The sequence below is a fragment of the Haliaeetus leucocephalus genome, unplaced genomic scaffold (genome assembly GCF_000737465.1).
Source record: "Haliaeetus leucocephalus isolate CR32 unplaced genomic scaffold, Haliaeetus_leucocephalus-4.0 Scaffold871, whole genome shotgun sequence".
Lineage (NCBI taxonomy): Eukaryota > Metazoa > Chordata > Aves > Accipitriformes > Accipitridae > Haliaeetus > Haliaeetus leucocephalus.
Genome location: NW_010973307.1, coordinates 1,992,263 through 2,016,112, shown reverse-complemented (window position 1 = coordinate 2,016,112; position 23,850 = coordinate 1,992,263). Strand labels below are relative to the sequence as shown.

The 23,850-nt window shown below is 42.7% G+C and overlaps 1 protein-coding gene across 1 annotated transcript in view; it reads left to right on the top strand.

The window, feature by feature from the left end:
- The window catches only part of PKHD1 (polycystic kidney and hepatic disease 1 (autosomal recessive)), a 259,529-nt gene that overhangs the window by 12,545 nt on the left and 223,134 nt on the right, over positions 1-23,850 (top strand). The window contains exons 10-27 of the mRNA XM_010583200.1: positions 534-573; positions 1,142-1,212; positions 3,109-3,210; positions 3,519-3,614; positions 4,691-4,826; positions 5,672-5,786; positions 6,639-6,914; positions 7,686-7,775; positions 8,519-8,612; positions 10,739-10,881; positions 11,813-11,943; positions 12,959-13,143; positions 13,524-13,662; positions 16,293-16,447; positions 17,945-18,129; positions 19,164-19,286; positions 20,895-21,000; positions 21,489-21,767. Coding sequence (XP_010581502.1) covers positions 534-573; positions 1,142-1,212; positions 3,109-3,210; positions 3,519-3,614; positions 4,691-4,826; positions 5,672-5,786; positions 6,639-6,914; positions 7,686-7,775; positions 8,519-8,612; positions 10,739-10,881; positions 11,813-11,943; positions 12,959-13,143; positions 13,524-13,662; positions 16,293-16,447; positions 17,945-18,129; positions 19,164-19,286; positions 20,895-21,000; positions 21,489-21,767 — 2,466 coding nt within the window. The remainder of the gene's footprint in view (positions 1-533; positions 574-1,141; positions 1,213-3,108; positions 3,211-3,518; positions 3,615-4,690; positions 4,827-5,671; positions 5,787-6,638; positions 6,915-7,685; positions 7,776-8,518; positions 8,613-10,738; positions 10,882-11,812; positions 11,944-12,958; positions 13,144-13,523; positions 13,663-16,292; positions 16,448-17,944; positions 18,130-19,163; positions 19,287-20,894; positions 21,001-21,488; positions 21,768-23,850) is intronic.

Genomic DNA, 23,850 nt, shown 5'->3' with positions numbered 1-23,850 from the left:
TGCTTGGGAAAGATGATCTGAGTTACACATATAAAATAGAAATTCATATCTACCTCTCATGTAGACACTGATGGTGCAATACAATATCCTGAGCTTTTGAGATATCCTGGGCTATCTAGGAGCTCTTCAGGGGGGTGTCAGAGATAATGGAGGTCTTGAAGGAGGTCTGCACCTTCCTAGCATGGCAAGTGAGGTCAGATAGGATCCACAGGGTCTAAGATGACATGAAGCACTTATGCTTAGGCAACCAAATCCTGCTCCTGAGATTCAGCTTGCAGGTTCAGATATGTAACTGTACATATCTACAGTATAGTGTCTACCTATGATCTAAGGCTCTAAGCTCCCTAAGCTGATATTTGGTTCAGTTCCTGTACACACACACTGCTGAAATCAACACAGTTATACAGTTGTAAGGAAAATGTAAGGAAGAGGAGAATCAGGCCCAGGACACCTGGACAAGGTTTGGTAGGATGCACTCTTCATGGAGCCTTCCATGCTTCTGCCATAAAGCATATTACTTTTCTCTCCTCCAGGGTCCCACAATGTTAGCTTCTCAGTCTTTAACAAAGGAAAGTGAGTAAAAGAATCTTCTTCTGTCTTTTTCTGTGGTTTTGCATGGGGACACAGCTGCATTTGAGTCCAGGATAAGTGCATGATGTTTTTACCGAATCTTGTGTTTCATTGCTTAGAAATGAGGTTTTGCTATCTTGGGAAGACAATCTTCAGACTGGGAATGAAAAGGGAGAATGTTCCTCCCCCAAAGCATGTCTCCTTTGGGGTTTTAATACTTTAGCTTCAGTGCCCAATGCACAAGTCATCTGTTAAGCCTAGCAGAATAAAATCCTTTCATCTCGCTTTTAACTCTTCATCCAAATGGAAAGAATTTAGCCATAAAAGGAGGTGAAAATGGTTTTGACAGTGTCAAAACCATACTTTACAATGGGCAGTATTTCTAATAAAGAGTTGCAGCCATGTAATGGAGTCTCTTGAATCAATGCCTCAATGTGCTGGTGAAAGGTGGTATTAGTTCTTGTAGAAATGTTCCACTGTTCCTCTGGAGAGCAAGTGTCTAGGTCTGCCAAAAGAAGCTCTAATTTAACTTAAATGACCAAGGATCTCTCAAGCATTTTCTCTTTTGCAGGTCAGCAGTAGACAAAGGTACTTGGCTCATCAGTGCCAAACAGGAGCTTTTCTTGTATCAAACGCATTCAGGTATTTCACTGAACCACCTCACTGACTACACCGTCTTTTGGCAGTTCCAGTGTGGTCCGAGACAAGACCTCTCACTGTCGTTCTTCCCAAGGACATAATCCTGTTATATCCTCATTTTGGATGTGTCACTCCCCTGGTATGGGCTTGACTATACAAAAATCAAAATCAAGAAGACCAGATTTATGTGCTGAGGCTGGGTATGCTGCCATGGGCTATATCCTACATCCTCAGTGAGTTAGTGTTCCTCCCAGTTCATATTTGAACTCTGTTTTGGACAGCCTAACCTGAGACAGTCAACCAGAGAACAGCAGTATGGCAAGGTTCTGGATAATGTTGCTTTATCGTTGTTCCTTTTCCTGTCAGATCAGTTGTAGAATTGAGTTGTTGCATCTAGGGAAACCTTTCCCCCTTAAATCACACTGTATTTGGTATGGTTGAGATTTTAGAAATGCAGAACTGAGGATTAGATAGAACCCACATCAGCTACAAGGAGGAGATGATGTTCAGCCACTCCAAGAATTGAGTTCTGGATAAATGGTGAATGGTTACACCACCATTTGTTTTAAAAAATATATATAATTAAGGTACATTAACAATAATAACCTCCCTGTGATGTTTCCAGTTATGTTGTAGACAGCAGGCAATAAAATCCTGAGCACCCTCTCAAGATTATGGTCATGGGCAAATAGCATCCACGATTCAGCAAGGCCGTATGCCTGACAGCCAAAGCAGAAGTAGGGGATGAGGGACTGCAGAGCACTGGGCAGCCTTTGACCTTAGTCAGAGGTTGCATAAAGCTGAAAGACCACTTGGTTCACCTGCACAGGTCCCCAGCAAGGTCCCATCAATTTTTTTTGCCATTAAGCTGGCTGAAATTAATGTAATGAATGCACTAGTTCCTTATGGACTGTAACTGAGAAGCTTGTTCGAGAGATAACAAAAGCTTTTTTTAAAAAAAAAAATGTAGCCAATACATGTCTGCATTTTGAATATTGTTTATAGCATACAGATTGTTTCACCTATAAATTCAAGCACTTTGTAAAGGAGGGTAATTTTATGTCCTTATTCACAAATTGAGGCACAGTAAAATGAAATAACCCTGCATGAAGTTGGCTATTGGCAGAGCACTGGCAGAAACAAGATCTGCCAGATCTATCCAGTGGACTGTGCTGTGCTAGCCAGTAGTCAGTATTGTAAAAGTAAAGTTTAAATACTAGATGAATTAACAAAAAAAATGCAGATACAGACCAAAGTACCTCATCTCTTTTATTAGTCTTTTTTTCAGAACTATACAAGTACAATTGCGTGGTTAAACTAGGACATTTAAGTGTGAAGTGAGTAAATCAAAGAGGAAAATAGGTTTTCAGTGTCGAAGGGTTTGACTGTAACAGAGATAAAATCCTGAAAGATTCTCATGGTCATGATGTGGACACTCATACGTCAGATGTTCAGCTCCATTTGTCCCTGAAGCCTAAGCGATGATTGGAAAGTGTGGTAACATCTAAACCTATAAGCTAAATTGAGAAACAAGTCAGAGAAGGTCAAAAGGATTAAAACAGTTTTAATTCCACCTTTGTTTTTTTGCAGAGCTCCTCAACAGCACAGAATATACCAGTTTGCAATCTGAACATGACAGATGCAGCCACTGCTAAGTAACAGTTCAAGCATTGCAGTGTTTCTCCTGTCATGTGGCCAAGTTATCCATGTTGTTCATTCCTGGTGTAATCCCAGCGGCTGCCAAAAACCCCGTGAAGGATCAGTGAGATGCTCATTTCATTCACAGGAGCCTGCTCTGGCTGGAAACCTTGCAAGTGCTCTGCTGGCTCTGGAAGAAATAGCACTGGGATTAACCTTTCCAACGCTTGTTTTCAGATTCCTCTTTTCCTTCCTCTGCAGAGATAGCCTCTGTGTTCCCAGCTGGTGGGAGTCTCGGAGGAGGCACCGATGTCACTGTCACTGGGGATTTCTTTGAGGAACCAGTGCAGGTCACTGCTGCAGGTGAGAGGAGAAATGTGTTAAATGTTTGGCAGTTTGGTGGTTGGTTTTTTTTTCAATACAGAGGTCATGGCCCTGACCACAAAACCCAACTGATGTTGATGGATACCAGTGCAGGAGTTGTAGGACTCACCATCAGGAAGGTCCGGTTATTCTGACTGTGGGCATGAACAGTTTTGCTTGATTGATAGTACAAGCCCAGGCTTTTACCAAAGTGTTGACCCTTTTTGGAAACCAGATGGGCTCATGCTGCAGCTCACCTGTGTTTCCAAGTCTCACCCAGCACATTTGTCTCCTTTTCCTGCTGCCAGGTGTCCCCTGTAAAGTCAAGCACGTCTCTCCCCAGAAAATCAGATGCACCACTGAGCCTGTCGGCATGGGCAGGAGGCTTGGTGCCCCCCAGCCAGGTACGGTATTCAAATAACTGAAGGTCCAAACAAGCAAACACACATGGAATCAAGAAACAGGGCTTTCCAAAATGCTGTCTGCTTCAACGTCAAGCCAGTTTCTCCTAGGTTTGATAGGGAGGAGGGCCGCAAAAACAATCAGAGGGTTGGAACACCTCTCCTATGAGGAAAAGTTGAGAGAGTTGGGGTTGTTCAGCCTGGAGAAGAGAAGGCTCCGGGCAGACCTTATTGCGGCCTGCCAGTACCTAAAGTGGCTTATAAGAAAGATGGGAACAGGCTTTTTAGTAGGGCCTGTAGCGATAGGACCAAGGGATAATGGGTTTAAACTAAAAGAGGGTAGAATCAGACTAGATGTAAGGAAGAAATTTTTTACACTGAGGGTGGTGAGACACTGGCCCAGGTTGCCCAGAGAGGTGGTCGATGCCCCATCCCCAAAAACATTCAGGGTCAGGTTGGATGGGGCTCTGAGCAACCTGATCTGGCTGAAGATGTCCCTGCTCATGGCAGGGGGTTGGACGAGATGACCTTTAAATGTCCCTTCCCACCCAAACTGTTCTATGATTCTATAGCAAGGAAAGGCAAGGTGCAGAGCTCAGCCCACCACTTGCGGATGGGCGATGGTGGGAGGAAGGTCAGCCTGGTGTGTAGGGCTGGGGAAAAAAGTAAGAGTAATATTTAGAGGAAGGATAGCTGAACTGGAGCTGCTGCAGAGGCTTCTGGGGACACTGCTTGAGTGGAGCATTGCAGTAGGAAATTATTGTACGTAAAATGAGGCTTAGCTCATTTTGACTGTGGGTCATCTCGGTACCTTTTCCTGCAAGAGCAGACGTGAGCTTGGTTGGATGCTCTGCTCTCTGCAGATTTTTGTTCTTTCTGGTGGAGGATTTCAAGGTAGAACAAATTCCCTAAAGCGAGATCTGTGTTCTGCCTTAGACAGCAAAAAAGACCCACAAAAAGGAGCCAATTTATTATTAAAATTTTCTGTTCTGGCCTGCCTCCTTACACAACTGATTCTAGTATGTGCTCTGGGATTTTTGTTGGCTGCTACTGAGAATGCTTTTATTTTAACTTTCTAGGAAACAGAGGGCTTCTCTTTGAAGTCTGGGATGACGCCTCTGATCTGACAGAAGCAGGTCCTGGATATAGATGGCAGTTTGTACCTAATGCCAGTTCCCCAGTAAGATTTCTGTCTGGGGCAAAGAAGTCCTTCAGGTACTCAATGATCTTAAAAAGAGATGAAGCCATGGCAATCACCTTTAGCAGTATAAGGTGTAGCAATAACACCTGACAGCTCTTTATAGCAGAGCCTTACTGCATAGCTCCTATAAATCAAAGCAAACCCTCTGCTCCGAGGTCTTTTTGAAGCTCAAAATATGCCATGAAGTGTTTTATTTTTCCTCCTTTTGCTTTCACTCAGTATTTCTGCTCTACCTGGCCTAGATGTGCTGAGATACCACAAAAGAAATTGCTGCAGAGGTAGAAGGAGCTCCAGTTAGAAGCTGCCTTGGGCAGGAGCTCCAGCCAGATGTGGAGGGCCAGCTCCTCAGCTGATGTTGGGAGTTGCAGAGCAGATGGAGTTAATGGAAATAAACTGATTTGCCCCAAACTGCAAAAATATCTGAACTGTGTTTGTGCCCATTGCCTCTTCAGAAACACCCTTGAAAAGCTGTGCAATATGCATGGATGTTTTCATTTTTCTATCACTTCTCTGTTTTTCTCAGTTGATCTTGTGTGTGATTTTGAGCCTTTTCCTGCCTGTTCAGGGTTAAGACTTTGCTTGAGAAGAAATGCACAAAAAAGTGACCAACAACAAAACCACACTTGTTTTCATGGAGTTTTTTTTTGTTGTTGTTTTGAAAACTTCTGTAAAGCATAAATGACCCAGTGAAAATGGGTCATTTTGAGGTTCTTTCAGTCTTAGAATCTCTGAGTTTTTGTTACAACTTGGTCTCATAGTCTTTCCTTGTTACTCAGTGTACATGTGAAGGTGGGGTGGGGGGCTGGGGGGTTTTTGAAGTAACTCTTTTGTGTATTATGGATGTTCTACTTTTGCTTAGCTCCAGGCTTCGTGGATTTTTTGTGGCTCCTCAGACCAACAATTACACCTTCTGGATTCAGGCAGATGGTCAGGCAGCTCTCTACTTAAGTTTGTCCCAAGATCCAGAACGTAAGGTATTACTTTTGGCAGAATAAAAATGAGATCAGGATAGGAAATGGTTTTAATTAAGGTCATAACAAGTGGGAATTTCCACAGTGTGAATTGGCTTATTGGCCCTTATTATGAAACTGTTGCAGAATGAAATCTGTATCATTATATTTGATGTTTTACATTGCCCTATCAGCAGCTCAGCTCATGAAAAACTCACTCTTGCAACCAGAGTCTTTGAAAGTCTTTTCCCAAAGACTTTTCTGTTAGTCTAGCACATCACCATCACTAACAATCTGTGCAAGGACACCTGGAGGCTTCCTGTCTGACTTCCTCAGTTTACCTCCTTTTTTGCCTGTTGAAATTTTGCCCTCTGAAAACATTGGTCCTTCTCTTCATAGAGCTGAGAGGATGCCATAAATGAAGCTGATCTATTTCTCTGGGCTGTTCTTAAGCCTAGTAACTGAACAGGGCTAGAAGACAAAAAGGACTTATCTACAAAAAAAAAATAGCATTACTGGTCTTACTAATGGTAACATACTACATCTCAGGAGGCTGTAGACATAGTTCTTTCTTTTGTATTTGGAGGACATGAGGTGTAGAACTGAAGCCATCCATGAAAATTCACATGGGGGAACTGTTATTAGGGCTAGGTTCAGCCATGAGAATTATCTTCTTATGGCATTGAACCCTCAACCAAAGCTCTTTGAGATGATGGGTTTTTCCTGTCAAATAGGAAGGAATGTGTCAACCATCAACCCTCTGCTACCAGCTATAAGAACTAGTCTGTTTTTTTGCAGCTGTGGTATTGGACAAAGTATCTTCTGGGAATGGTGAAATGTCTCTGTAACTGATTGATTTGGTTGGTCTGGGCACAGGTGAGAATAGCTTCTCTCCCAGCCGGCAATTCGGAATGGTCTGAGAACTGGGTGAAGAACTGGAGTGAGCATTGGCAGCCAAAATCCCAGAAATTTGAGCTAACTGCTGGTTCGAGGTACTACCTGGAAGCGCTGCATCATGGAAAGGCACCCAGCAATGGGATGAGAGTTGGAGTCCAGATACATAACACGTGGCTGAATCCCCACGTGGTGAACAACTACTACATCGAGAAACACGAAATTCGGGCTCGTGCCTTGCATCTTCCAGAAGTGCAGGTCAGTGCTGTATGCTTGACCCTGGGAGCTGGACTAGCCCTGATTCAGTTGACATGAATGGCAGCAACTCCTAATTTCAAAGACCTTGTCGGTGCTAGATGTGAGTGTGTTCCCACCTTGTTTTTAACCTGCTGAGAGAGTTGATGAGAACAGCATCATGAGCTGAAGGTGTTCATGGTTTTTACACACATTGGTGGACGTATATAAACCCTATGGTTGCATTATAATCTGTTCATGTGTTAAAGTGTAAGCAACGCTGACTCCCCTCAGGTTTTGTCTCACTCATTAACGCCTCACCTTGTTAACTAATGCTAATTAATACAAGCTTGGGATAGTTTTTATTTCCCCTCCTTGGTGACAGCACACTCAGTGTGTGTTACCTGGTCAACCCTATACTGCAATCAGGTGATAGAAACTTTCAATTTGATGAAGTGCTCAGCAATGAGGGAAGTTTTTCCTGGGGGTTAAATCCCACAACTGCAGGTCAGGAGCTTTAGGGACCATTTGTGGCTGTCAGCATTTCTGCACAGGTCTTGGATCTCTTGTGCTCCTGTTAATCTCAGAACAGGAGTGCAAGGCTTGTGTCAAGAGAGACCCTGGAGGATAAGAGCAGTGTAAGAGTAGCTGAAGGGACTCTTGATTTACAGAGGCTTAAAAGACAAAATGCTGGCTGTAAAATCCTCCTCAGTAGAAGATACCCGGTTTGAAGTCTGTGTGTCTCATGCAGTTTGTATCTGTTTTCATTTATTTATTTGCTTCTTTCCTTGCCAGACGTTGACTGTGTCTGGTACAGGGCGTTTCAGTATTTCCTGGAATAACACATTCCGCAGAATGATCCCCACAAATGCTACGGCTCACCAGGTAGGTGTCATTAAACACAGACACCCAGTCCTCTGCTGGGCTGTAGTTGATGGAGCTCTCGTACTTGACAGCAGTTAAGTGTTTGACCCAGAAGCTGAGATCAATTTTAGGTGATGTAGGGGTGATTTTTGTTACTGTCTTGCGGTGGGATTTTTGGGGGGGCTGGCTCCCAGGTATATTCTAAGCATATCCCAGTATCTGATCTTGGCCTGTCCTGTCTGCAATGAAGTCTGTGGCATCTTCAGATACCAGACCCTTGGACTTCTCCTCTAAGACCAGATGCATGGTGTATGGCTCTTGCTTCGGATAGGAGCTCCGATCTGGCTTCCTCAAAACCTCAGTCTCTTGATGTGGTAGTCGGTCGCTGGTAAAACTACCCTGGGTGATAACTCCATGGCAGTCATTAGACATCTAGTCAACACAGCTGATGGAGCCTGGAGGGGGATGCAGATGCCCTGGCTGTGGTATAGCTCATGTCAGAAATCTGCACCTTTCTGAGGAGGCTGCTGGACACGTAAAGCATGTCTCACAACCCTGAAGGATATCAGACGTGGAAGTTTACACTCCGCGTTGAGCTGAATTTTATTCTCTACCATTTGTCTACCCGCTTGTTCAGAGCTGCCTTGCCACCGGTCCGTGGCTGATGAAAAATGTAGTGAAGGTGTGTGTGTGCCGAAGCTCTCTGCTGAAATGATCCAGACACCATTGTACTGTGACTGCTTTTCACTTAATTTTTTTTAAAGGTGCAAACAGCAATAGAGGAGCTCCTTTCAATAGGATGCGAAACCAAGCCAACTTCTGCTAAAATCCTTTTCCGCAATGGCTTTGAGAAAGAAGGTAGTGATCTTCTGTGATAAGTAGTATTTACTGTGAGCGTTGATTTCCTTTTATGAAATAAATCTACTATTAATTATAGTGAATTTACACTTTTAATGGGTTTAAGTACGTATATTTGTGTTTCTCAGCTATTCATTATTCGTATGTATTCTGATGGGGGAGTTCATGGTACCAATATTAAATATAACATGATTAATATAATGAGAGATTTTTTCTGTAATACATTATATGACTCAGTCATATTGCAACACACTTATCAAAGCAGGTGACATGTTTTTGTTGTTAGAAATGTTAGGAGTAGGAAAAAAAAAAGCAAGTTCTGAGGCATGTGAAATTATTCATGTTTCAGTATGTCTGCTTGGGAAGCAAATCTGGTGTAGCCCATAGCTACAGCTCAGGCTGCGGAAACGGCTAATTCTGACTCTGGAGGTCTCCGCTTTCATGTTTCTTGATGACTAAAAGCGAAACAGTGCAAATATCTGTGGTATAGTTGACTAGTCAGGCAAGGTGTAAAACATCAACTGCTTTTGTGAAAAAAATAAAATTACTGATAATAGTTTTCTAACATTGAAGGTATTGTGCACATCAGAAAGCTACTCTAGTAGAAAGTAACTCCAGTAACGCTGGCCCAGGTTGCCCAGAGAGGTGGTGGATGCCCCATCCCTGGGAACATTCAAGGTCAGGTTGGACGGGGCTCTGAGCAACCTGATCTGGTTGAAGATGTCCCTGCTCGTGGCAGGGGGGTTGGAACTAGATGACCTTTAAAGGTCCTTTCAAGCCCAAACTATTCTATGATTCTATATCTGACAGCAGTAACAGTATACTTATGCCAAAAAGATGATTGCCTAGAGACCTTGTCTCATATGCTTGTATTTGGTATGGAGAGAGAGAGAACAGGTCCCAACCAGTAATATATATATATATATTTGGTAATTGTTTCCTCCAAGTGGAGGAAAGCAATTAATTAACCTTAATTGGGGAGGGAGGGAAGCTTTATGCAGAAAAATGAAAATAGCAACTGGACATTCTTAACGTGAACCCAAATCTATGATTCTGCCAAGAAAAAGAGAGAAAAACTTGAGCTAAAAGCCAATGATAGTTCAACAGTACAGTGGGAATAAAAAATGATGCATAACAAATAGAACAAAGGAGAAATTGAATTTTCATTGTTGATTGTAAAATTTAGATAACATTAAAAGACAGCAGAACAATGGTGAAATTGTGGTGAATGGATGCCAGGAAAATAAGAACAGCCATGCACATTCAGACCTAGGGTCCATCCACCCTTGTCCTGTCTTCAGTACAAACCCAAATAGATGCCTAGGGAAGAGTAAAAACTGGATAATTATATATAATAATTAATCATTACTTCTCTCTAAATATGAAGTATTTTCAGCTCAATTTCCTGAGTGGAATATGTTTTTAAATTTAATTACCTTTGATGTCTCTCCCTTCCCTGTATTTACATAATCTCCCCTTGAATACAGCTGAACTACTTCATTCATAATTTCTACCAGTGAAGATTTCAACAGGTCCAACACTCGATGTGCAAAGAACTACAGCTACCTCTTAGACTTTTTTTTTTAAACTCTGCTACTAACATCATTTTGCAGGCTTTATTCCTCTTACTGGAAGAAAAGGTGAATTGTCAGTATGTAGTGACAGAAGAAAGTCTTTTATGTATCAGGAAGAAAAGAAATCCTAGCAGTTTTTCAGCAGCATGGTTGATACACCAATGGAACAAACATCCCAAAGGGGAAGGTGGATTCACTGTTGCTTTATACATCAATCTCCGGCTTTACCAGAGGCTTTTTTTGGAAAGGAAGGGTAGATTTGGTCAAACATACTCTCTATGGCTAAAGAGAGTGTTATTTGCCATGCGGTTTTATGGTCAGAACAGTAATCTAATGGTCCCTCCTCCTGTCTTTCATCATCCCTAAGCTGGGGAACAATTGCCCTGCAAATGTTCACCATTTATCTGGGCAGGAAAATACTTAAGTGTAGGAGTGTTTGACAAATTTTGGATACCCACTTCCTGTATTTTCATGAACCTTTTGACTGTACTGGTATCTTCTGAATCATTTTCAAGCCTCTCATCCCCTCTTGGTTTTTTTAATCTCTGTCAGATATGAAGGGCGTCATTACCACGGGGGACATTGTCAGTGGAACGGAGCCTTTCTGTGGGAGGTTCAGTGTCCACAGACCAAGCCAGCTAGTGAAAACTTCCCCATCAACCCTACCAAGATATGATCTTACTGAATACACACATGTAAGTGGCTGCTCTTGCTGAGTAGGTTGCACTCAGGACTGAATATTCAGAGCCCAATCAGCAACATAAAATCATGTGGTTTACTTCCCCCAAATCCACAAAAGGATCATGTCTTTGGACTATGCTTGTGGACAGAGCAGAGTGTCTTTTATTGACTAGGTGGATAGTTTGAGATCCCAGAGATGTAGATTTTGTTTAACACATCTGGCTGTTATCTGCTCCTGGGGGTGCAAGCCTTGCTGAGGGAAAAGAAAAGGTGGGATGGTGTTGGGAGAAGATGGAAGATGCAGGGATGACCACTTCTTGACAAAAGGAAAAAACCCCTTGTTATCTGTGGGTTCACTCTTGCTCACTTTTCTGCTCAACTTCTACATCACTTTTGATAGGAATAAGGTCTTGATTTCAACTCTGTCACCCTTTCTTTGCCACTTGGGGGAAGACAAATAGTTGGGGGCTGAAGGGAAGGAGGTGGGAGCGAAAGACTTGTCCCCAAAGCCTCCTGCAGTCCTTCCAGACTCCTTCCAGTTCCTCTTCACAGACCTCTTCCAGTCCTATTTCCCCACCTGACACCCATCCCAACCCTTGTACCCTGCAAATCAAACCAACTCCTCCAGTCTCCTTCCCTCCCTTCCAGATACTTGAAATCCCTATTGGTACTTGCCAGCTATGTTTTGCCCCCAAACCTCACTGAAGCCTACGGGGTCAGCTTCACGCTCTGTGGTGGCACACGGGTCACCTGGATGCCATGCACTGTCTTCTGTAGGTGCTATTCAAGGCAAATTGGCCTTAAGTGGTGGCCTTTATTGCTGACCTTGAACAGCATGTTTCCCTACTAGTGTTAAGCTGGGATTGAAACAAAATATTTTCTACAGACATCACATATAAATTCCTGTCGTTTGATTTGCGAAAATTTTTTTCCCCATTTTTGCAGGTGTGTTTTGCACATAAAGGCCATATGAGCAATATCCTTCATATCTTGGTGTCCTACACCAACGTCTCTTTTTGTTCAGTGAAGAGGAACCTCACCTGCCTATGGGATTTCAATGAAACTGACTCTAAGAGGTATCCAGACGCTTAGAGTTTCCAGAGATTACACTTTCCAGAGTAAGAAGGCATACCAGGAAAACTGAGAAAAGTTCTTATTTGTATAGGAACACATTGTCAGCTGGGGTAAGCTGACACATGCTCAGTCCCTGCAGAGGCATTCTTGGAATGTGCTTCCGTTCTTTTTGAGGATTTACTGAGGAAATTTGCATGATCCTTGTTATATTCACTATCTCACCTTAGTCATGCACAGAGGGAGAGTTTGTTCTGTCTCTGGTAAACACACCATAAGGTTTCTGAGGACATTAATTTCCCGATTTCTTTGGCAACAGTCAGTGGATTTTCTGATGTCAGAGAGACAAATTGATTTTTTTTTATTATTTTCCCCGCAGGAACCTCACGAAATCATTGGTACACAAAGTTTTGAAAATTGGTGTAGTCTTTGATTTTCTTTATTCACTTAGAATTCCATGGGTATAAAACCTGCAACGTTAGGTATAAAGCTTGGGACAGGCAGACTTAAAAAATCAGGAGTGTCTGAAAAACTTCAGGAAGTGAAGTTGGCAGTTTGGGTATCTGTAAGATTGTGTGTGGGTGTGGGTGTGCCTGGGTGGGGAAGAAGGGGTTGGGATTAAATTACTACATGGTGGAGAGAGCTGGGAGCCTTGAACAGTCATCTGGTATTCCCAAGGGGCCTGAACTCTGGATTGACTTCCGTTGAGGTCACTGATGCTACCTTAGTGTTTTGCCAAAAATAGAGCAGTGGTAGTTATTCCCAAATCCCACTCTTGCGTTGCAGAGGAGGACACCTAAGCAGAGATCAAAAGTTTTGTTTCTCACTGTGGGGAACCCAACAGAGACACATAGAGAGTGATCACAAGCCATTGAGCAAGCGTCTTGTGTATGAATAAATAACAGTGATGATAACAGCAGTATCTGATGTTACCCAGGGGCCACACAAAGCATCTCAAAAGTTGGTTATTGCCACTACCTCACAGCAAAAGAGAGCTTTCACAACCTTGGTGTCTTCCAGCTGGACCTTTACCTGCACTGACCTCTGGAAGGGGTGTGTGAATCTCTCCACGCTTCTCCAGGACCTCCCTGCCAATTCTCCCATGTTTGTGTATCAGATAGACTTGCTGAGCCCTGCGCTGCAAAAGGAAACATATGGGTCATTTTACCTTGATGAAGTCATCATCACAGACAGAGCTGTGACTGGTAAAGGAATCTGGTTTTTTTTTTTTCTTTTCTGTTAATGTTACCATCTTTCCAGGATACTCCATTAAAATCTTTAATGATTAGGCTGGTTGAAACTTTTTCAAAGGGGAATGGTATTTCACAACAGGCACAATAATAATTTTGTTTTCTTGAACTTATACTGTTGTGAAAACTATCAAGAAGGAATTGCTGAATATCATTATTCTTGGTTTATTTGAAAATGTGCTTCTACAAATGTAACTCTGAATAGTCTTGCCCAGAAAAAAACCAAACAAAAAACCCCAAGCTGATATGTTTCCACCTATGAAATGAAAATAACCTAGGCACAGTGACAGTTGTTTTCTTTGCTCTAATGAATGCTTGTGCTGTTTTTCTTTCAGTTTCTCAGAGGGATCCTAAACCACCTTGGCTAGGTGGGAGGATAGTTGAAGCAGTATCTGTGGTGGGGTCTTCTCCCACTTACAATGTGTCCTGGATGGTGTCTGGCTGTGGTGCGAGTCTGCCCCTTCTCTCTCCAAGGTATGGACAGTGAGTAGATTATATCAATACCCTGTCAGGGGGAACTACAAGAGGTATTACATGTCTGGAGCTGGTTGTCATCTAAGACAGGACATAAGAGGCAGTGGAGGATAAGACGACTGGAGCTTAGCAATCCCTGTGTTTTCATTGGAGTCTTCTCCTCTAAGCATTTCAAATGGGCCGTGTTCAGACTGTTTAGACTACTGAATCCTGCACAGATGTCTGTACTCAGTAGATAGGCTGCTGTTCTAAATTAAAATACTTAATTTCGCTCTCAACACATGAGTGTTTTGAGCTGTGCTCACCATACAGGGTCTTGAACATATACTGTAGACATCTTGGTGAATGTGTTGGATTTTAGTATTGAAGTTCCATGGTATGAGCGGGATTCAGTTGCTGAACCAGAGGTGCTTAAGATGTTTTGGCTGACCTGGGGTGTAATGTATGCGTGGGCCACCAAGATATGATGTAGGACTAGAAGGAGATCTAAGCCCTTCTGGAACAGTGGATGGAGATCAGCCAGAGATGCTCCTAAACACCTTTAATGACACCAGTTACCGTTAGGCAATGGAAGTCCACCTTATGTGTCCTTGTTTACTGAGATGGTTTCTATTCTGGAAGTCTCAACAATGAAAGAGAAGGCAGAAGGCAGAGCCATAGGTTAACCAGATCAGAGAGTGCAACATTAAAGAGTTATACTTGCAGCGAGTAAGTCCTGTAAAAGTTGGGTTGTATCCAGTCAAGTCAACAAGGATCTGATGGGAATAGAGCCAGGCAAGGGAGAAGCTGGAATGATGCAGCCTCTTCTCTGCAGCAGCCAGCCGTTAGTTTGGCTCAGTTACTTCACTCAAAGTGACTTTCCCAGGCGTCCACAGGAAATCTTTCAGATGAAGGTGAACCTCAGCCTGCTGTAACTTAGTTTAGTTTCTTACCTTGTGGTCTCCCTTCTTTCAAGGAAATGCAAAGCAACATGTCATTAGTTTTGAGTGCTCTAAAGACAGTTAGATTCTCATTTAAGAGGTGGCTAAGATCTGAAGAAAATTAGATCTGTTCCCAGAGCAGCCAAGTCCTTGCCTTTTCTGGTGGAATCTGAGGCTTTGGTGAATTCGTCGATCACCTGTTGGGGTTCAGAGACATAGTCAAAGTCAGCACAAAGGAAAAGACTGACACAATGCAGTTTATATCTCATTTTTCCCAACATAATAGCTGCTCAGCAGCAGCTCAGGCTATTTCCCACAAAGCCCAAGTCCCAGAAGCCATTTGGTAAAACAGTTAAACAGTTCATTCCTAGCTGATTTGTAGAAGTCAAGTTAGCTGGCACAGCATAGAAGGATTTGACATGTGAAAGTCTCTCCTTGTAAAGCACACCTAATTGCCAGTGTCAAATGTAGTATTTTGACATGAACCACCAATGGCAAAGGCAAGGATGAGGATACAGAGGGATGTTTGTGAGGTTTAATATGCATAAGCAGAGATGCAGTTAACAGAAAGAGGGGAAATTTTTACTCCTGTGTGTAGCCTTAACAAGACTGATGTTGGAATGACACGTACAGCACTCATGACCACATTTTTCAAAGGGATTTAGAAGAACTGGGGGGAAAAAAGCCATGAGCATGATTATGGACCTGAAGAAAATGCCTAGGAGAGAAAGATTTAAGAAGCTCAACCTGTTTAGCCTATACAAAGAGGATTAAGAGATGGATTGATCACAGTACCTCTCACCAGGAAAAAAAATAAAAGTGCTTGGCACTGGTGGGCTTCTCCATCTCACAGAGGAGGATGTAAGAGAAACTGTTGTGTGATGCTGAAGCCAGGAAGACTGCAGGCAGAAATCAGCACATGCTTTAAAAATGGGTAGGCTGATCACTCTCTTTGGACATCTTCAAAACAAACCTGGTACTTTCTCTTCACTAAGCACGTGTTGTGCTTTATTCTAATACAGCTTGCCGCAGTCGGGACAGGAATATTATCTAAAATGTGATGTACTGGCTGTACATCAGACGAGAAGGCTCAGCAGTCCTTTTGGTTCTCTATTCCCGAAATTTGCTCTGCAGAAGTCACGGCTGAACTGTCTTCAGCTGTTATCCAGGCACTTAACCACACGGTGGCATCATTGTACCACAGAGAGTCTCTTTTTCCTTTGGAAAAAGGATAATTTTAGTGGCAAGGGAGAAAATTTTTTAAGTTTTAGAAATTGGGCTTTGGGTGAACTCTAATATGAAATATAGCTGTAATTCAGGGGAGTTGAGATTTTAATAGACTCGAGGAGACTACAGGATGAAGTAGGAAAGCTTTTTGCTTTGATGTAGCTGCTGTCCAGGTTGCATTGAGTTGGTCCTTTAAAGACACCAGTACTGGTGTAGGACTTCCTTATACTTGGTGCTATACGAACTATTTCTTCTATCACAAAAAAAAGTGTTTTTCCATAGTTTTCTGTTGCCTGCATTGCCTATATTATGCAGGTATAAGTTGGGAGTATTCAATTCCATTTGTGCTCTGAACGTGTTCTCCTTAGGTCCTTCAAGAGTGTTGTTCCCACAGGTGCCCCTCTGCTTCTGGTTGACATGGGGGTGTCAGGAGGGGGGATTTTGACTGCTAGTGCCTTCATGTGAACCCTCTCTGTCACACAGAGGTGCTTTTCTTGGGGAGGGCTCTAAGGACTATGGCTACCTCGATGTCTCCACGGAGGATGTGACAGTCAGCCTCACCATTCAGAGACTTCAAAAGTCATCCCCACCTATTGGAGGGACCTTCCGCATCCACTTGGCCAATACAGTGATATCAGGTAAGAGAAGATGCAAGTACAGGTCCTGGATTTCCTTTGCAGGAAGCCAAGTGAAGAAGAGACAATTTTGAAGCTTGGAAATGCTCAGAGTACAGGCTGGCAGGTTAAACCCATTGCGATAGTTGCTAGATCTTTGCATTTGATGTCTTTCAAGACAGGAGTTAAGGATTATAGGCAAGGAAGTATTTCTAGATGTTAGGTATAGGGTTGTTCCAAAATAGATACAGCCACTGTGAAATATTTGCCTTAATGTTAAAGAACTTTGCATCAGATCCTGAACTGGGATTTTGCATCCCAAGGTTTCATTATGCTGATTTTTCTCCAGCATGTGTACTTCTGCACTTTTTGTATTACAAGGCCTGTGCAGGTTACCAGGAAATTAATTATCTTCTAGGATTACCAGGTTTGGTAATTGGTTTGCAGATACCACAAATAGAATTGCTTAACTTGAATTAGTCACCCTTTAGATGTGCTACTTTTTCTAGTGTTTGATTTAAATACTCAAAGAGGCTTAGAATTGAAGTGAGCAGCTTAATCTGAACAAGGCCAAAAAATAAAGTTCTTGACTGAGGAACTCGTAACTCAGTCATAAAGTCAAATAACAAAATAGGAATATGCAGCCTTAGAATATTTGTGAAATAACTCTTTCCTCTGTGTTGTCACTTAAGATTTTCCTACTGTAGCTGAAGGCTGTCTCAGCAGCCTGCTTTGAACATCATCTTTTAAAAATGTACTTCATTCCTCTTGCCCTCTTCCCAGGTGTTGGGCTTTCCCCTCTTTCTTATGAATTGGTTTACAGAGATTTATTGTATCTGCAGCTTTGGCTATAGGTATTTGTGTCAAAAGAAATACACATCATTTGCATTTATTTGGGATTTGACTCTACAAATTCTTCTTGATAAACTGACTCTTTCCACAGTGGTCTCATCTAGGAAGTTTCCAACCTTTCTATTTTGAAGGAAAATGACTTGCACACAGAAATTTCATGTGTGCATATTATGTAAAAGTATTGCTTAAAATTTCTGATGGTCCCAAGTGGAGAGAAGTTTCTAGGTTTTCTTAGCTATTAAATAGTGCAGAAGATCTTCAGACTAGATATGAGGAAGAAATTTTTTATGATGAGGGTGGTGAAACAGTGGAACGGGTTGCGCAGGGAGGTGGTAGATGCCCCATGCCTGGAAATATTCAAGCTCAGGTTGGACGGGGCTCTGAGCAACCTGATCTAGTTGAAGATGTTCCTGCTCATGGCAGGGGGTTGGACTAGATGACCTTGAAAGGTTCCTTCCAACCCAAACTATTCTATGATTCTATTCTATGATTCTGTGATCTTTTGGCATTTGGGGTCTAGTATGTTTCCCTGTGTTGCTTTTTGGCAGTTGCAGAGGTTTGAATCACAACAGCCTTGCACTAATAGTGAAACACCTTTCTTTTCAAGGAGCAGGTGGATGTGCTCTCCTAGGGACGAGGATATCCACTGCTTTCTAATGTCTTTTGCAGATGTTTCAGTCCACATCTCCTCCCACCATCTCCGCAAGCTTTTGCAAGACAACATAGATAACTCCACAGCCCCGTACTTCAACACCAGTGACTTCATCGTGACCAAAGACTCGAACTCTTGCTATGAAAGCATCTGGACATTGACTTGGAAAACAAAAACTGGGGACTTGCCCAATGTTATCAGTGTACAGTAATTTCTTTTACTAACACTCACTTTGAACCCCATGTAATGTCTTTGGCCTTGGCTGATTCGTTCTCCCAATGTTTGTTTTTATGAAGACACCCTTGGGACCTTAGGCAATTTATCTTCCTATTAGGAACTGCAGCTTAAGCAAATTGCAGATTAGATGATTAAAAACCAATTGTAGTTGCAGAAGGAGAAATTACATCTTCAGAGTCTGTGCTTCAAAATGAGGAGGCTAGAATGTAATTTCTGTGCTTTGTTGTAGTTCTGCACAATAAAGGGGCTGTTATACTGAAATTAAAGCTATTATAATCACATTAATTTTTCAGTACAGTAACTGAAGCTCAGTACAGGTTTGCGGTATCATTTATGGGCCAAGAAGGTCTTTTTCTGAGAACTATTCTGTATGGGTTCATATCTGGTGCTCTTAAGTCTCAGATGAAGGTTCAGTTCATACTGTCCCATCCCAAGATTTTTCATGCTGAGGTTTTGCTTCAAGTAGCAGGCTCCTTTTTGAATAAGGACTCAGACTGAGCTGCTTCCTCCCTCAAAAAGAAAACCTATTTCTTTGTATATCCAGCTTCTAAAAGTGTGAAATTATTTTCAACAAAGCAATGAGTTCCCACACTGAAGACATTGGCCTGAATGGTGCAAAAAGCTTGAGCTGCATCTTCAGCTGTAGCACAGGCCCTTGTTTCACCCAAAGTCTTGTCTTTGAGAAGCAGATGTTCAAAACCATTTTCGTGCCTAATTCCAAATGATATTATTGAGTATTAGAAGTTTATTTGCAAATCTAGCTCCTGAATCTCTTTGCCACCTGCAAGGGTGAGGAGGAGAACAGGGAGATGTTGTGAAGTCTTGGGTAATGAAGGTTTAGACCTGGAGACACGATTCATGGAAGAAGCTTTGAGAAGGGGTTTCCAGGAGTTCTTTGCCACCTTGTAAAGACTCTGTGTGAATGCTGGGGGGATAGTTTTAATTTAAAATCACAGGACAGAAAAGGATGAGAAACTTAAATTCTTTGTTCTTTGCCAGGTCTCTGCCAAAAACCTCACCGGTCTGAAGCCAACTGTTTCTAGTCGTGTGATTTATGATGGTGGTGTGTTTATTGGGCCAATATTTGGGGACATGCTTGCTACCTTCAATAACAAAACACAGGTGAGTTAATGTGCTGTCACACTTCCTATTGATTCACCTGGTTGTGTAGATCCAGGAGTCTCACAGGTATTCAGGTACTTAGTTCTGCCACTAAATCCTTTCAGAAATCTGCTGTTCTGTGCTTTGCCATAAATTGGTCAAATTCTGTTCCCTGGTTTGCAGAGCAGGACTTTCCTCCAAGACTTATTGCAGGTGGGGAGAATGGTCATCATAGGTAGTGGAAGACAATTTATTTCTTTTGAGGCAGTGGCCAAGGGCTGATGTCGTCTCTGGACTCCCACCCTTGTTGGGTCCTATAGAGCTGACCACCAAACTTGAGAATGACACTATTCATCTGCAGCGTTCCTGTTGTTACAGTGATGGGCTGTAAATAAATGAGATGATGGCTGTGGTATTAGCCTTAGGCAAGTCCCTCAGCCTCTGTGGATCTCAATTCTTCAAGTGTGAAAAGGGAGCAAGGAGGGCTTCCTGGCTGAAGGAGTCTGCTGGATGGACAAACGTGTTGCAACTTCTGCTCTTGGGTGCTGCAGGGCAGAGCGTGTTGCTGGCTTTGCTTCCAGCAAAGCCTGCTGGGCACCGTAGCAATAACAGGGTGATGCTGGATGTGCTCGAAAACCAGCTGTGCAGCATTTGGGGCTAAGGCATCCTGCTGTTTTGGTGAGCCTGTTCCCCAGACATCAGGACTGTCCTTCCAGCGGCCCAACCATCTGTGATATCTTTGCCATCTGTGGTGCAGACATATCCTCAAATAGACCAAATGAAATAAGGATGGCAGCAGCAGTCAGATTTCCTCTTGATTTTTGAAGCTTCATTCTGGCTTGCTGCTAGCAACAAGTATAAAAATGTCCCTCTAATTATTCCATCTCTATTCAAGCAGAGTGCTTTGCAACTCTGTGCTCCTTGCATTTCTTGGAGACAGTCTGCTTTTGCTTTTTGCAGGTGTTGGTGTCCTCTCCTGGCATACCCTTAATACCTGGGAAAGGGATGAAGAGGGGTTCTCCTACACCCTATGCTTTGCCAGTTGACTTTTCTGAGATATCAGGATCTCAGAAGAGATATCTCTTGATATCTCTTGTTAGATAATCAAGGTCACAGCCCAGCTTTCTTGTTTCAGCATGAACAACAAGGGGGAAAAAAAAAAAGGAAATCGAGGACTGCATGCTGAAAAGACACATTCTGGGATTCATTCTGATTAGTCTTAGAGGGTGCTTTAAACATAATAAACTTGTTCCCAAGGCAGGGTGGGGAGAACTGGGGTATGGCAAGCAGGGTCTTCAATGGATGACTAGAAGAACAGGATTTGGGAGGAGCTGTGGGTCCCAGCAAGGTGGGAGATAGGATCCTGCAGACACCAAGAAAGGCTGGCGATACAGCTTCCAAAGCTGTCCTCTGCTTTGCCTAAGATGAGCCCTAGCAAGCCTTGCAATTAAATTTGTAACGAGGCTGCAGCAGGATAAACAGCTGTCTGACTGTGCTCCGCTCTGGCACAGTCAGAGCGCTCTCAGTAGCTCAGTGTTGCTACTGGCATTGCCCTGCAGGTCTACCAGGCTCTAGAAAACACCTCTGTTCCCTTCCCAGCTTTAGGGTAACCTTCTTTTCTGTCTCCAGGTGGTGGTGGTGGTGAATGATGTCCTTGCAAACTGTTCCAATTCATGCTCTTTCCAGTTCAGCCAGGAATTGACACCCTTAGTCAGTGATGTGGAGTATTCATCAGGTAATGGGGTTTTGTGTCTGAGCAAAATGACAAAAACACTGTTCTGTGAAGAAGATCTGCCAGATGCTGAAGGCTTTGTGTGTATGTGTATTCTTTTGGGAAATTTCTGATTTTATGGAAACTGTACTTTCTAGCGGGGCACTTCTAATCAGTTCCAGTCTTACAGTATGTAGCACAGACATGGTTTTGCAGTAACATGAAGATGGTAGAAGCATAAAGGGAAGAGAAACAGTGGTAGGCTTGGTGCTTAAAGTGAAAGGTGGTTCTTGGCTCAAGTTATTTTTAATAAAAATTTAAAGAAAAACATAATAGCTGGACAGAGACAGACAGGAATAGGCATTATGGGGGACAATGAGAGATCATCAGTGGTGTAGTTTTTAGGATGTCCTGATGAAGATGGTAAAAACTTCTAACTGTTGGTTGAAAGTAAATCCTGGGCATTGCTACACCCAAGTTCACGAGTCATCTTGTTGATTATATTCCTTCAGATGGTGGGTCCCAGGCCACAGTAGTTATCAGGGGAGCTGGCTTCTCTGAAAAGAAGCCAGCCCTGCAGGTGGAGGTGAACAACACGACCTGCCACATCATAAGATCGAATCGAACCGAAGTGGTTTGCCAGATGGAGAGGCTGCCAGTCGGAGTCTACCAGTTGACACTACTGGTGAGACCTTACGGCTTCGCACTCAATGGCAGCACAGGAGAAGGCATCTTCCTAAGAGTTGAGCCAAAGCTGATAGCTATTGAACCTCCGACAGCTTCAGAGATAGGTAGGTCTGAATGCCAGACCGACTCTAAGGGGTCGTCTGCTTTCTGTTTCTTGCTTTTCATGGCATGTTTTGGTTCTTCTGTGCTTACACTACCAAGGTCTTCACCTGATGAAAAAGACATAATGTGGCTGGACACATTGTGTGTACCCCAAAGCCCTGGGGTAAATTTCTTAGAGTGACAGACTTTCTTGTGCAGTTCAAGTGCAGGTATATTCATTTCAGCAAATCAGATGGGTATTAATGTTTCATAGCTCATCTTCCTGTATCCATTTGACACACAGCTTTGAAGTATTTGAATTAATCTGGCCTAATTGTGAAATGGCTAAACTTTGGTTCATCGCAGGCCCATTGAAGTGAATTCATATTCTGAGTGATAAAATGGAAAACTCATGTGTTTAGATACAAAACTGAGAAACACAAAGAAACGCAAATTAAACTGAAGCTCCTTCATTCCCATTACGCCCCCCTCCTTGAAACAGAAGAGGAAATAAAAGGTGATATATTCCATCCCTGAAGATGAGAGCTTGGAAGATTTTCCACCGGACTACGGGGCCAAAGGGCTGTTACGACTCTCTCAGCTGCCCTGTATGTGACACAGATGAGAGGACTTCACCTGGAAGTTCCAGCAAGGTGCCTAGACAACTGTAGTTAAGCCAAACCAAATGCTGTAAAGAGCCACCTTTTCTTTTTTTGGGAGAGGGAAGAGTCTCCCCAACCCAATAAGAAATGTGGAGAACACTCTTGACACACCTGGGTTGTGTGAACAAACCAAGAGTCTCAGCATATGACTTCTTTTCAAGTGGTTAGGAATGTACCTAGAAACAACACGACCCAGGTCTACTGACAGTAAAAGTTACCCAGCTCTTTTTCTGGAAACCTCCTAGTTTCATTATTGAGGTGCTTTGAGTTCATGGTACCAAACATCACTGAGAGCAGGAGGACTGGCCTAGGCACAGTATGAAGCTAGCTCGTCCATGTTGCTTGAAGAACTGATTGTGCCATGCTTGGCCACCTTGGAGTGGGCAGAGGAAGGGAATGATGGACTGTGAACCTCTCTGTGGATCAGCCATGGGATGGACTTGGAAGAATGTAGGGTTCCTAAGCTGAAAAACAAGAAGCTATGGCCACCTCTTTTCTTTATGTTTAATTGGGGTGCATGGGAAAAAAGCAATTCTAATCCTTTTCTTTCCTTTGTTTTTTCACCACCTAATGGGAGGGTCATAGAGTACATTAAGGTTAAGACTCACTTTTGATTCATAGAAAACCCAAACCCACCCAAAAAACCCCAACCAGCCCAACCCAAAATACCCTAAAAGAAAAAAGCCAGTAATGGTAAGTTTTAGTGCTTGAGCCTTGCTTCTCATTTCCTTCGCTGACAATCCAGTTGTTCTCCCAATTACAGTGATCTGTCACTCATTAAAAAGAATGCAAGTATAATGCTATCTTACATTACATATGCCTTGAACATTTATAATTGGAAAGAATTACAGCTTCCATCTGTGTTTTTAATTTCTTCCATTTAAAATACCTCTCTTCAATCTTATCGTAAAGTGCACATATGCAGTATTTCACTGCATATGGATATAAGTGTAGATATCAAAACTTCAGAGCATCAGTCTTTACACAACACACATGGATTTTGTACTCTAAATCGGAGGCTTCTTGTCTGATAACTATCACATTAGACAAGTGGCTTCAGTTTTGACTTCTTGCTGTTTCTGACTCTACAAATGTTAATGTTACAGGAGATGAAGCATCATGTACTTTGCTGCACCAGGTCCCTCTTGTCAAAATATCACTGGTCTCAGTGGTGATGTGCTGGTAGTTCCCTGTGACCTAACTCTATAAGCCTGGGATGCCTAAAGATCCCATGATGCTCCAGCAGATGGAAGGAGCTTGCTGTTAACGTATCTGATTGCTGCTGTTTGCCTGGTTTTGCTGCCAGCCAGAGAAAATTTAGAAGATTAAACTTCTAAACTTCTCTGTTGCTTTAAAGAATTAGCAGGAGACAATGCTTTGAGGAAAAGGTACAAGGGACTCTGCCATGAATGACTTTACCATGAAATTTACTTACATCACACAT